The 12,350-nt window shown below is 48.3% G+C and overlaps 1 protein-coding gene across 4 annotated transcripts in view; it reads left to right on the forward strand.

Annotated features, from left to right (window-relative positions):
* The window catches only part of DHX40 (DEAH-box helicase 40), a 187,302-nt gene that overhangs the window by 22,362 nt on the left and 152,590 nt on the right, over nt 1-12,350 (forward strand). For all 4 annotated transcript variants that reach the window (XM_077296171.1, XM_077296173.1, XM_077296174.1 and 1 more), the window contains exon 5: nt 4,620-4,850. In XM_077296171.1, the coding sequence (XP_077152286.1) occupies nt 4,620-4,850 (231 nt within the window). The remainder of the gene's footprint in view (nt 1-4,619; nt 4,851-12,350) is intronic.

Below are 12,350 nucleotides of genomic sequence, written 5' to 3' on the forward strand. Positions count from 1 at the left end.
CATTATTTATTTTTACACCAAAAAAAAAAGACACACTGGAAGGGTGAGACAAACCAGACATTACAAAACAATAACAAAACCCAGCACTCAACTTTGTTGTGAAAGGAAAAACGGATAATTTATTGTATCCCAATGCAACAAAACGTTTCGGTCACACATAAGACCTTCGTTAGTAACAAGAACTGGGATGAAGATAAATGCTAGTGGCTATATGTGCTGCCAATGATTTCCTGAGTACAGCGTGAATGAGAGTCTATTGATGCAGCCTTGTAGCTGGCTGATTCCGCGGTGTCCACTTATACAGCGGTGGACACCGCGGAATCAGCCAGCTACAAGGCTGCATCAATAGACTCTCATTCACGCTGTACTCAGGAAATCATTGGCAGCACATATAGCCACTAGCATTTATCTTCATCCCAGTTCTTGTTACTGACGAAGGTCTTATGTGTGACCGAAACGTTTTGTTGCATTGGGATACAATAAATTATCCGTTTTTCCTTTCACAACAAAGTTGAGTGCTGGGTTTTGTTATTGTTTAGTCTGGAGGTTTGGGAACCTACCCTTGCACCACTTTAGGTTGTGCACACGTTGATTTATCAAACCAGACATTACAGACACATTGGGAGGTGAGGGGGAGGAATAGAGATAGTCCGCTGTTTTTTTTCCCTTTTTGGGATCGGTGCTGCGGTCTGGGGAGCCTTGGCGGGCTCATTTCTTGCGGCCTGGTCATAGTGGCCGAACTGTCAGGGTCTTTGTCCCGCTGCTGCATGGTTGCGGTTGGAGGTTGGAAGGCCATGCCAGGGTCCTGCTGCTGCATGGTGGCGCGGAAGGCCATGCCTGGGTCCTGCTGCTGCATGGTGGAGCGGAAGGCCATGTCTGGGTCCTGCTGCGTCGTGGTGGCGGAGCGGAAGACCATGCCAGGGTCCTGCTGCATCGTGGTGTCAGTGGAGGAGGTCCAAGCAGGAGCAGCAGTTGTCATGGTGGTGGCGGTGGGCTGTCCAACAGCACTTGGCATGGTGGTGGTGCTGTAGTGGTGTCCGGCCGTGCTTGGAATGGAGGTGGCCGTGCAGTGGTATGCAGCAGAGGTCGGCATTGAGGTCAAGCGTGACAGTGTAGGCACAGGAGGATTTGGCGCCACTGTCTGCTGAAAATACAGACTCTGCTACATAGCCTGCACGTAAGCAGCATTGCAGGCCTACATGACACTAAGCTGGAGATCAGGAGTAAGGTGTTCCGACATGCCCTGTTCAATTTGATTAAAAAAATGATGTGCTGGCCTCTGGAGGTCGGCTTTTACTTGGTCAAGGCTTTTGGTGACCTCCTGGATACGTGTATTCATATGGCTAATGGCAGTATCCAGGCAGTCACCCATCGCCTTGAATCCATCGTGAAAAACAGAGCTCAACTGCAAAAACTCAGGCATGAGTGACCTGTCCGAGGCCCTCTGCCGCTGCCAGGAAGAGCCCCAAAAAAAGGGGGCAGAGGACTGGGAAAGGGGAACACCTGATGGACCAGCTTCCTGGTCTCCAGTTAGTGTGGCAGGCCCACTTGCTGCAGCGCTGCTGGATGGCTGGGATGGGTCCGTGGCTGTCTGATGAAGGACCGCTCCAGAACCAGGGTCAAGAATGCTGCTCCATGTGCTGTGAAAAAATAAAAAAAATAAATACAAAACATTTACAAAACGCCAACTCCTGTTTAATAGAAACATACAGATTATGGCAATACAACACAACCTAATACACCAAAAAAATACGTTCTCTGGGCAAGGACCGGTCTCAAAAATGCCAGAATGTGGTGGTATTTATATTTTCGGATCCTTGCCCCAGAACCACTAGAAACACGGCTCTATTGACGAAGGTCCTTGTTGAAGCGATCCTTCATCGAACGCCATCATGTTTTGACTTTGAGCACTGTTGAAAAAACAAAAAATAATGGTTAGACAATGCACTTTTGACCGTGATCACACAACTGTGTATGATGAGAGAAACTCCTGAGAGTTTCTCTCATCACACACAGTTGTGTGATCCCGGCCAAGGTCACTGCTGCAGCACACCGCATTGCAATACATACAAAATGCATTTCGGACCTGAGTCGGGGCGTTGTCCCAGCCATCCCACATCGCTTTGGCCACCTCATTCCATAACCGCCGGATCGTCACGTTGTCCGAATGCTGCGGAACCCGGGTGTCCCACAATGGGACTCGCTCATGGACCAGGGAGATAAGAAGGTCATTTTCAATGAGGTCCTCATCCCGTTCTGGAACCTAAAAAATAAATAAACACATTAATGTTGGAGACATTAACATAAGGAAAAGAAAGAAAACAGAGGCAGAGAAATGACATGAATATTGAAATTCAAGAAAAAAAGGAGTCCAGATGAAAATGGTAAAGAAAGAGGAAAGTAAAGAAATGAGGATTCAAGAACAGTAAAGTGAGGCTACAATAAACAGTCAGCCAGGTATACTTACTCGCTGCCGCCTTGCCACCCGACCGGGAACCCGCTGCTCCTGCTCAGCCTCTGCTGCAGTGGAAGAAGTGCTCTAAAAAAGGGAAAAAAAATTGTCATATGCGTAAATGTGACAGTGAATACTTACCAATCTGAAGAGGTGAGTACTCACTTCACTGACATGTTCGGCTTGTGCAGGCCCAGGCCTTTGCTCCTCATCAGAAGAAGATGACATTCTGATGCATGCAGAAAGAAAGAAATGGCAGAAATTAGGACATATAGAGATAGAAAATTAAAGACATTGGCTTGGATATACTTGTTCAGAGTGTAGACTCCTTCCTGTGTCTGCTCTGCTGCGTCTGGAAAGCTTCTCTGTCTGCTGAGTAGTGACCTGCAAATGTCCACTCCCTCCCTTTATCACTTTGTATGTGGGGGGTGGCTAATTAGTGTCTAGACATGTTTTCCTGTGGTGCAATGCATGCGTTCACAAACGCATGTGCTTGTGGCCGCATTCGTTCACATAAACAGCAATGCGTTTTTTTGCTGCATTCCTTCCGCTAACAACCGCATACATTTCTAGGCGGCAAATTGACGCCTCTAAAATTACTACATGTAGCGTTTACCGCGCCAAACCGCAGACGACGAAACGACGCATGTGTCGTCAAACGCGGCAAAACGCAACCGAACATGCGTCCCTAATGTTAAATATAGGAATACACAATGCATGCGGATAATTGCGGAAGAAACGCTGCGGACACAACCGCAAATGTGAAACCGGCCTTATATAGCCACCATCTGCTGCTAACAGATGAGGTCAGATCTAGCTCCAATCTGTGCTGTTTAGCCTCTTAAGACTCCCCAAACATATTAGTTGAAAGTTGGTTGAACCCATCCTATTTCAGTGGCACCAAATGACCATCTGATTTGTACGAGGGTCTCCCATCTCTCCCTCGACAGGTGATGTAAAGGGAGAAGCAGGTTTTGGGCATTTTGAATTTCTATGCATTATTTTAAAGAGAGACCATCACCAGGTTTCCCCAATATAAAGAATGGCCACTACCATTGGGGCATTTTTTACAGCATACTGGAATGCACACTAGGACTTTGCTCTGCCTTTGGTGATGCCAGGGACACAAAGCAAAAAGAGAGGAGGCACTTGATCAAGACCGGAGACACCTATAGAACCGTACCGTCCCATACGTGAATATAATAAAAGCTTTTTTTGGGGGGGTCTGCAGAGTGGCTTGGAGACTTTTTTACAGCATTCCAGTATGTTGGTGATTGCCATACATTATACAGGAAAAATCTGTTGATAGTTTCCCTTTGAGGGGAGATAAGATGCTGCCAGAGATGATTGGCAGTTTTTTCTCTCTTCACTCCCAATTGAAAGCACATGGACACTGAGTGATTACATTTTGAGAGCTAGCTGTCAAGAGCTTTCACCCACAGTTACAACATGTGTATGGCCCACTTTAGGTGTCGCTTTCAGTCACTAACTGCACTATTTATGGTATTTGAAACTGAAGGGACAAGTGTTTACTCACCTATGGCACCTGGGCCTACTGAAAACCCCTATATCTGCCATGTTAATACTTCCATCTACCATGTTGGTATACGATTAAATCATCACTATCATCATGTAAAGAGTCTTAAATTAATCTTTCTGCAGTATTCTAATGTACGTCCAAGAATGGTAATCCTGGTTGTCTGAAATCACTATGTATGAGACATATTTGATTGAGGGAACATTCTTGTGTGCCAGTGTGCACATGCTTTAGTCCCCTGATTTATAGGTTTTGGGCAATAGAATGAGCGCTGGTGGAAAGTAGAGCATCAAGGAACGACATGCAGTGATCACTAATGGAGGGGACAATGTTTCCCTGCACTGTGATGGGAGGACACTTTGTGGCTCCCACTGTTATGGGGAGCATGGTTAAGTCAGCAGTTCAGAAGTTTTGCCTATGTTCTCCTCATAAGGTGGAAACTCACACATAGCAGACAATCTCCCAGAAGGGAATAATGTTTTGTTTTTGTTGTTTATCATTTGAGGTTGGTACAATATGATAATTTGGTACTTGAACCAGGGCACGTTGTACACCCCTTGCTTATAGTATTACAGTTTCTTCACTTGTGACAGATACAATTGACCAATGTGCTTGTTTTTTTTATTCCAGGACATTTTGTTTGGTCTTCTGAGGAAACAGTTCCTGATGAAATCCACTTCAAAAAGGAAACACCCTCTCCAAGTTATAGTAATGTCTGCCACTCTGGACATCGAAAAACTGTCTGAATTCTTTGGCAGTTGTCCAGTGTGCTCAATTCCTGGAAAGGTCTTTCCAATTAAAGAGAAATTCCATAACCTTATTGGCCCCAGAGACCGAGATGGCAGTGCATACGTTACAGAGGTATGTGTTTTAAGTTCTCCTAATTAACTGGTAAGCCTAATTAAGAGATTGTGGGATTTCCTGAGTGTCATGAAAATATACTTTAAGGACAGTTATAGCTGCATTACCACTGCACTTTATCGTCAACTCTAGAACTCTATGTAGCGGCTGCACCCCTGTGGTTCTACTGAATTAAACTTAGATAACTTTTGGGTACGATTTAATGTGGCATTAACAGCCGCTGGTGGAGTGGATCTCCACCTCAGCTGATAACCTTTTAAATTCCACTGTCAATCTCTGTTAGGATTTTACACGTGCCAGCAGTTGATGCACAATTCCGTACGCCCACTGTCGAACCTGTGATGTGATCGCGGGGTGCCGATGGGTTGCCATGACAGCCAGGGGGCTGTTGATGACCCTTGTACTTGTCAGTACGATCCTCCTGTGAAAGCCAGCCCGTGCCTGGCGTTCATAGGAGATCGTTATTTTCTTTCTAAGTAGCAGTGCTGATGCACTACTAGGTATAGCTAAGGCGGTCACAGCTTCAAGTACTATTAATCCCTTTCTGACATTTGGTATAATAGTACTCCAATATCGGACTCCCCATTCTGCAGACATGGGCCTGCAACAGCCGTGGGTGGAATCGCGATCCACCCATAGCTGTTAACTAGTTAAATACCGTTGTCAATCTCTGACGGTGGCATTTAACTTGCGCTTACTGGAAACGCATTATAAATCCTACCCATCAGTGACCCCGTCACATGATCGCGGGTCACGATGGGTTCGCATGACTAGTTCCAACCAGAGGTCTGCAGCCGACCTCTATGGTTGTCATTGCTAGAATGCTGTGAGCGCTATCTGCGCTCATACAGTAGCAAGTGAGCATTTTTGGTACAGTCAGGCGATCTGATCATCGCCTGTGTGTAGCAGAAGAGATCAGAGTACTGCAACTTCTAGTCTCCCATTGAAGCATGCAAAAAGTTAAAAAAAAGTTTTTAAAAATAAAAACAATATAAAAGTTCAAGTCACCCCCCTTTCAGCCCATTCAAAATAAAACAATAAAAAAAGTCAAACATACACATATTTGGTATCATCACTTTCAGAATCGCCTGATCTATCAATATAAAAAAAATAAATTAACCCGATTGCTTAATGGCGTAACGAGACAAAAGTTCAAAACGTCAGAATTAGGTTTTTTGATCACCTCTACGGTGCAATAAAATGCAATAACGGGCAACCAAAATGGTATCAGTAAAAATGTTAGCTTGGCACGCAAAAAATAAGCCCTCACCCAGTCCCAGATCACGAAAAATGTAGACTCAACAGGTCTCGAAAAATGACACCATTTTTTTTTTTTTTTTTTCACCACTCAAATACAAAAGAATCTAGACATGTTTGGTGTCTATGAACTTTTAATGACCTGGAGAATCATAATGACAGGTCAGTTTTAGCATTTTAGTGAACATGGTAAAAAAACAAACTGTGAAATTGCACTTTATTTTGCAATTTCACGGCACTTGGAATTTTTTTCCCGTTTTGCAGTACACAATATGTTAAAATCAATGGTGTCGTTACAACTTGTCCCGCCAAAAACAAGCCCTCACATGGCCATTTTGTCCAAAAAATACAAAAGTTATGGCTCTGGGAAGAAGGGGAGCAAAAGCCGAAAATGTAAAAATGGAAATCTCTGGCAGTCAAGGGGTTAAATACAGTAAAAAGTGAAATAAAGGTTGTTGTTTTTAAAATAAATAAATATATATATATATATATATATATATATATATATATATATATATATATATATATATATATATATATATATATATATATATATATATATATATACTGTATATATATTTATATTTCACCTACGCCTCATTGGGGGACACAGGACCATGAGTGTTATGCTGCTTGCCACTAGGAGGACACTAAGTAAACACAAAGAGTTAACTCCTCCTCTGCAGTATACACCCCTTGACTGGCCTGAAAGGACTCAGTTCTTGCTTAGTGTCTGTAGGAGGCACCGTTCAGACCCCACCATTCATTATTTATTTTTTATTATCTGTAAGTTTTTATTTTTTTTCTAACAGAGTGAAGGGGCGACGGACTCCTTTCTAGGGTCCGCTCTCCCCCGAACCATCAACAGGCGAGCACGGCAAGTATACCTCCCCGTACCTCTCCTGTGACGAATGGGGCACGCCTAACCTAAACCCAGGGCGACGGTTCCTACTCGGTCCCGATCTCCCCCATATAGGAGGGCGAGCACATAGAGTATATCTCTCATGTGCATCTCCCGGGCTCCACCGCACTCAAGCCCTCACCTCGGCGTCTTGTAGTCCCCACGGTAGCCGTAAGTCCCCTGCTCTCCATCCCCCGGCGCAGGGAGGACCGATTGAGCTGGAGACCGCACCGAGGCTCGATGAGTAGTTCCCTCCTCATGCTGCAGCGTGGGAGGATGCGCTCCGGGTCCCTGGGGAGAGGCACCGCTGAGTGGTGACAGTGGCGATCATTCGGCGCTACACCGCGCCCGCCGGCAGCCGGCCCAAATTTAGTCCCTGGCTTTTCAGCCGGACTAGGCCGCGCTTAGAATTCCCGCGCATCACTGGAGGCCCACCCACCGCTCAGGCGCTTCTCGTTCTGAACGAGAACAGCCCTGCAAATCTCGGGCGCCATCTTGGGACTCCTCTCCTGCGTGGAATTCGGCAGCAACCGCTTCCTCCTTCCTCCCTGGGGACACCGACACAGGACCGTGGGTAAGCTGCTCCTCCCTATAGGGAAACGCTTAACCCCTTCCTCTGCACCCACATCCCGGCTATTGCAGTATTTTGGAGGCCCAGACATATACTATGTCTCAATCTAAGGAGGCAAAAAGGGGCAACAAAAAGCACACTGTTTTTTACCGCATGTGCCACTTGCAATTCTTCTTTGCCACGTGCTCACACTACTCCTTTGTGCCATAGCTGTGACCCGGCCGGTGTGCAGCCGCCTTCTGCCTCCCCCTCCAATGTCTCCACCGACCCTGTCGGGCCTAACCCTCCTGAGTGGGCCGCGTCCTTGTCACGTTTAATGGAGTCCTTGGTCAAGGCATTGGACTCTTTTCGAGGGCCCTCCTCCGTCGGTTGCGGCAGAATCTGGCGACGGTGCGGGGCCGTCCGACCACAGGGGGCGTACCGTTTTACGGGACTCTCGAGGTGCCAGAAAAAGAACCCTTCCCTCTCCTGTCTATGCTCGAGCTTCAGCATCTGCAAGCTCATCTTCTCGCTCCCCCTCCCCTGAGGGTCGCAGCGTACATGACTCGGTATACGAGTCGGAGGAGTCTGTAACCCAAGACTACTCTATCGGTCAGGAGACACTTGACTCCCTTATTGAGGCAGTCAACAAAACACTAATGGTGGACGACGAATCTGTTTCCTCTCAGGAACATGTCGTATCTTTTAAAAAGACTAAACGCATCCAAAGGATATTTGCTAATCACCCTGAGTTTCAGGACATTATCCAAATACACAGGGAACACCCGGAGAAGCGTTTTACTTTTTTACTGCTCAAAAAGCCTCGGAAGTTAAATATCCTTTCTCCAAGGATCTAGTGAAGGAGTGGCTTCTCTCTCCTTCTGTGGATCCTGCCGTATCGCGACTCGCATCCAAAATAGTCTTATCCCTGTCCGACGGTTCATCAGTCAAAAATCCTTCTGACCGTCAAATTGATTATCTAGCTCGCTCAGTCTTTGAGGCCTCAGGAGCAGCTCTCCTTCCATCTTTTGCAGCTACCTGGGTGGCTAAGGCAATGGTGGCCTGGGCAGAGGTGTTAACCTCTACCGTCCATGGCAGTAATCTTCCCTCAGAGGCGGCCAGACTAGCTAACCAGATAGCTCATGCCGGAGAATTCGTAGTCAACGCTTCCATAGATGCGGCTAATTGCGCAGCGCAAGCGGCTGCAAACGCAATTTCCATCAGGAGGGCCTTATGGCTCCGCGATTGGTGAGCAGATTCTGCTTCCAAAAAGTCACTGACCTCTCTGCCTTACCAAGCGGGCTGCCTATTTGGGGAGAAACTAGACCGAATTATTTCTGACGCTACCGGAGGGAAGAGTAAATTTCTTTCCCGGCAAAAACCTGCCCGGCCTTTTCGGAATCAACAGCAGTTTCGATTCCAGTCCTTTCGTACCAACTCCAGTTGGTCCTCCTCTTCCCCTGGTTTGGGACGACTGGAAAACAGAAATCCCCAGGTCTCATGCAGACCAATAGACCAATCCGTTCCTGGAAGCCCAGACTGAGCCCTTCTGCCCCTAAGCCATCCGCATCCCTTAAACCTTCAACACAATGACTCGTCGACGTGTCCAGCGGACACCGACAAAATAGGCGGATGCCTTCTTTCGTTCCGTCAAAATTGTCTCTCGGTCGTTCACGACGAGTGGGTCAGAGAGCTTGTGTCTTCCGGATACAAAATCGAGTTTTCTTCCATACCCCCTCCGCGCTTCTTCCAGTCTTCCCCTCCCAAATCAAGGGCGTCACATCTTCAGGCCATACAGGTGCTTCAAAGGGACGGTGTCATCGCTCCGGTCCCTCGAGACCAAAGGTTCAAGGGGTTTTACTCCAACCTCTTCGTGGTCCCAAAGAAGGACGGGACCCTACGGCCCATACTGGACCTCAAACTGCTGAACAAGTTCGTATGGGTCCGACACTTCAGGATGGACTCGCTCCGTTCCGTTGTCACGTCCCTGGAAAAATGAGAATTCCTTGCATCCATAGACATCAAGGATGCTTATCTACATATTCCAATTTTTCCCTCTCATCAGCAGTTCCTGCGCTTCGCAGTCCAAGAAGAACACTTCCAGTTTGTGGCCTTGCCCTTCGGACTTGTTACCGCCCCAGAGTCTTCACGAAGGTCATGGCGGCCGTCATGGCCATTCTTCACGCCCGGGGAGTGGTAGTTGTGCCCTATCTGGATGACCTATTAATCAAGGGTCCGTCCCAGTCGGCCTGCAAGGAGTCTGTAAGTATCACCGTGGATTCTCTTTCTCGCCTGGGTTGGAAGATCAACTTCGAGAAATCATCCCCAGTGCCGGCTCAGCAAATCTGCTTCCTGGGCATGATTTTGGACTCTTCCCGCGGGTTAGTCATTCTCCCTCCAGAGAATGTCTTGTCCTTACAACAGGGAGCACGCAAGCTCTCCCCCCCAGTCTCTCACTCCATTCACTTCGCAATGCGCATCCTCGGGAAATGGTTGCGGCGATGGAAGCCGTTCCGTTTGCGCAGTTCCATCTCCGTCCCTTGCAACAGGCGCTTCTCTTAGCCTGGGACAGCCCGGTTTCCCTCGACCGTCGTTTTCGCCTGCCCCCACAGGTCAGGCAGACCCTCAGGTGGTGGATGCTACAGTCCTCCCTGAACCAAGGGAAGTCCTTTCTTCCAGTGCTCTGGTTAGTGGTGACCACCGATGCCAGCCTTTTGGGCTGGGGTGCAGTTTTTAATCACCACACGGCACAGGGTCGTTGGTCCACGAGAGAGTCGCGTCTCCCAATCAATATCTTGGAGATTCGAGCGATCACTCTTGCCTTACGCAACTTTCACCACCTTCTCGCTGGCCATCCCATCAGAATTCAATCCGACAACGCCACAGCCATGGCGTACATCAACCGACAAGGGGGAACCCGCAGCAGGGCAGCCATGATCGAAGTCTCCCACATCCTGCGCTGGGCCGAGACCAATCACTCGCTCATCTCGGCGATCCACATACCTGGCGTGGAAAATTGGGAAGCGGACTTCCTCAGTCGCCAAGGCCTTGCCTCGGGCGAGTGGTCCCTCCATCCGGAAGTCTTCCAGCAGATTTGCCTTTGCTGGGGAAGCCGGATGTGGATCTCATGGCCTCCAGGTTCAACAACCAGGTTCCCCAGTTCATTGCTCGTTCCCGCGATCCTTGCGCTATCGGGGCAGATGCTCTGGTCCTGTCGTGGCATCAGTTCCAGCTGCCATACATATTTCCGCCTCTTCCTCTGCTCCCGAGAGTCATCAAGAAGATCATAGCAGAAGGGAGACCGGTGATTCTCATCACGCCAGACTGGCCGCGCCGAGCATGGTACGCGGAACTCGTCCAAATGGTCGCCGACACCCCCTGGCGCCTTCCAGATCGCAAGGATCTTCTCTCACAGGGCCCGATTTGCCACCAGAACTCCGGGGCCCTGTCTTTGACGGCTTGGCCGTTGAATCCTGGATTTTAGCCAAAGCCGGATTCTCTCCAGGGGTTTCTTCTACCATGATTCGCGCTAGGAAACCCGTATCCATGCACATTTATCATCGCACCTGGCGCATCTTCTTTTCATGGTGCAATACCCATGGACGTTCTCCTTTGGTCTTTTCCATTCCGTCCATTCTGGAGTTTCTCCAATCAGGTTTGGAGTCAGGCCTTGCCCTAAGCTCACTCAAGGGGAAAGTGTCCGCATTGTCTGTTCTTTTCCAACGAAAGATCGCTTCCAGACTTCCGGTTAAGACGTTCATCCAAGGAGTCTCCCGGGTGGTCCCTCCCTATAGAATGCCTTTGGCGTCATGGGATCTTAACTTGGTTCTCGGAGTTCTTCAGGAGGCCCCTTTCGAATCATTGCAGGACACCTCTCTCACCCTCCTTTCATGGAATGTGGTCTTTCTCATGGCAATTACGTCAATCAGGAGAGTTTCTGAGTTGGCGGCTCTCTTGCCGACCCCCCTTCCTGATTTTTCACCCAGACAAGGTAGTTTTGAGAACCTCTCCCTCTTTCCTACCTAAAGACGTCTCCTCCTTTCATCTAAATGAGGACATTGTCTTGCCGTCATTCTGTCCTGCACCAACCCATCTTATCGAGAAAACTCTCCATACTCTGGATGTGGTTAGAGCTCTTTGGCGGTACATATCTCGCACGGCTCCCTCCCGTAAGTCGGATGTCCTGTTCGTGCTTCCAGAGGGACATAAGAAAGGTCTACCTGCCTCAAAGGCCACTCTAGCCAAGTGGATTCGCTCCACTATTCAGGAATCCTACCGCGTAGGCAACACCCCTGTCCCAGCAGGGATTAAGGCGCATTCGACTCGGTCGGTCGGTGCTTCTTGGGCCATTCGGCACCAGGCTTCCGCACAACAGCTTTGTAAAGCTGCGACTTGGTCCAGTCTGCATACCTTCACGAAGCACTATCACATCCATACCCAGGCTTCTTCAGACGCTGCCCTTGGCAGGCGCATTCTGCAGACAGCGGTACCTCAGTAAGCCAGTGGTACATGGGGTTTTAGCAGTGCAATTGCTCCCCATCCAGGGACTGCTTTAGGACGTCCCATGGTCCTGTGTCCCCCAATGAGGCATAGGAGAAAATGAGATTTTTGTGTACTCACCGTAAAATCTTTTTCTCCGAGCCAATCATTAGGGGACACAGCACCCACCCTGTTAGCCTAACGGCTGTTTGTTGTTGGATTTTGTTCCACAGTTTTTGACATAGTTTACTTGTCTTGGTTTCTCTTATACTCCTACTGCTTTACTACGAACTGAGTCCTTTCCGGCCAGTCA

This window comes from Ranitomeya variabilis, chromosome 3 (assembly GCF_051348905.1).
Source record: "Ranitomeya variabilis isolate aRanVar5 chromosome 3, aRanVar5.hap1, whole genome shotgun sequence".
NCBI classification, from domain to species: Eukaryota; Metazoa; Chordata; class Amphibia; order Anura; family Dendrobatidae; genus Ranitomeya; species Ranitomeya variabilis.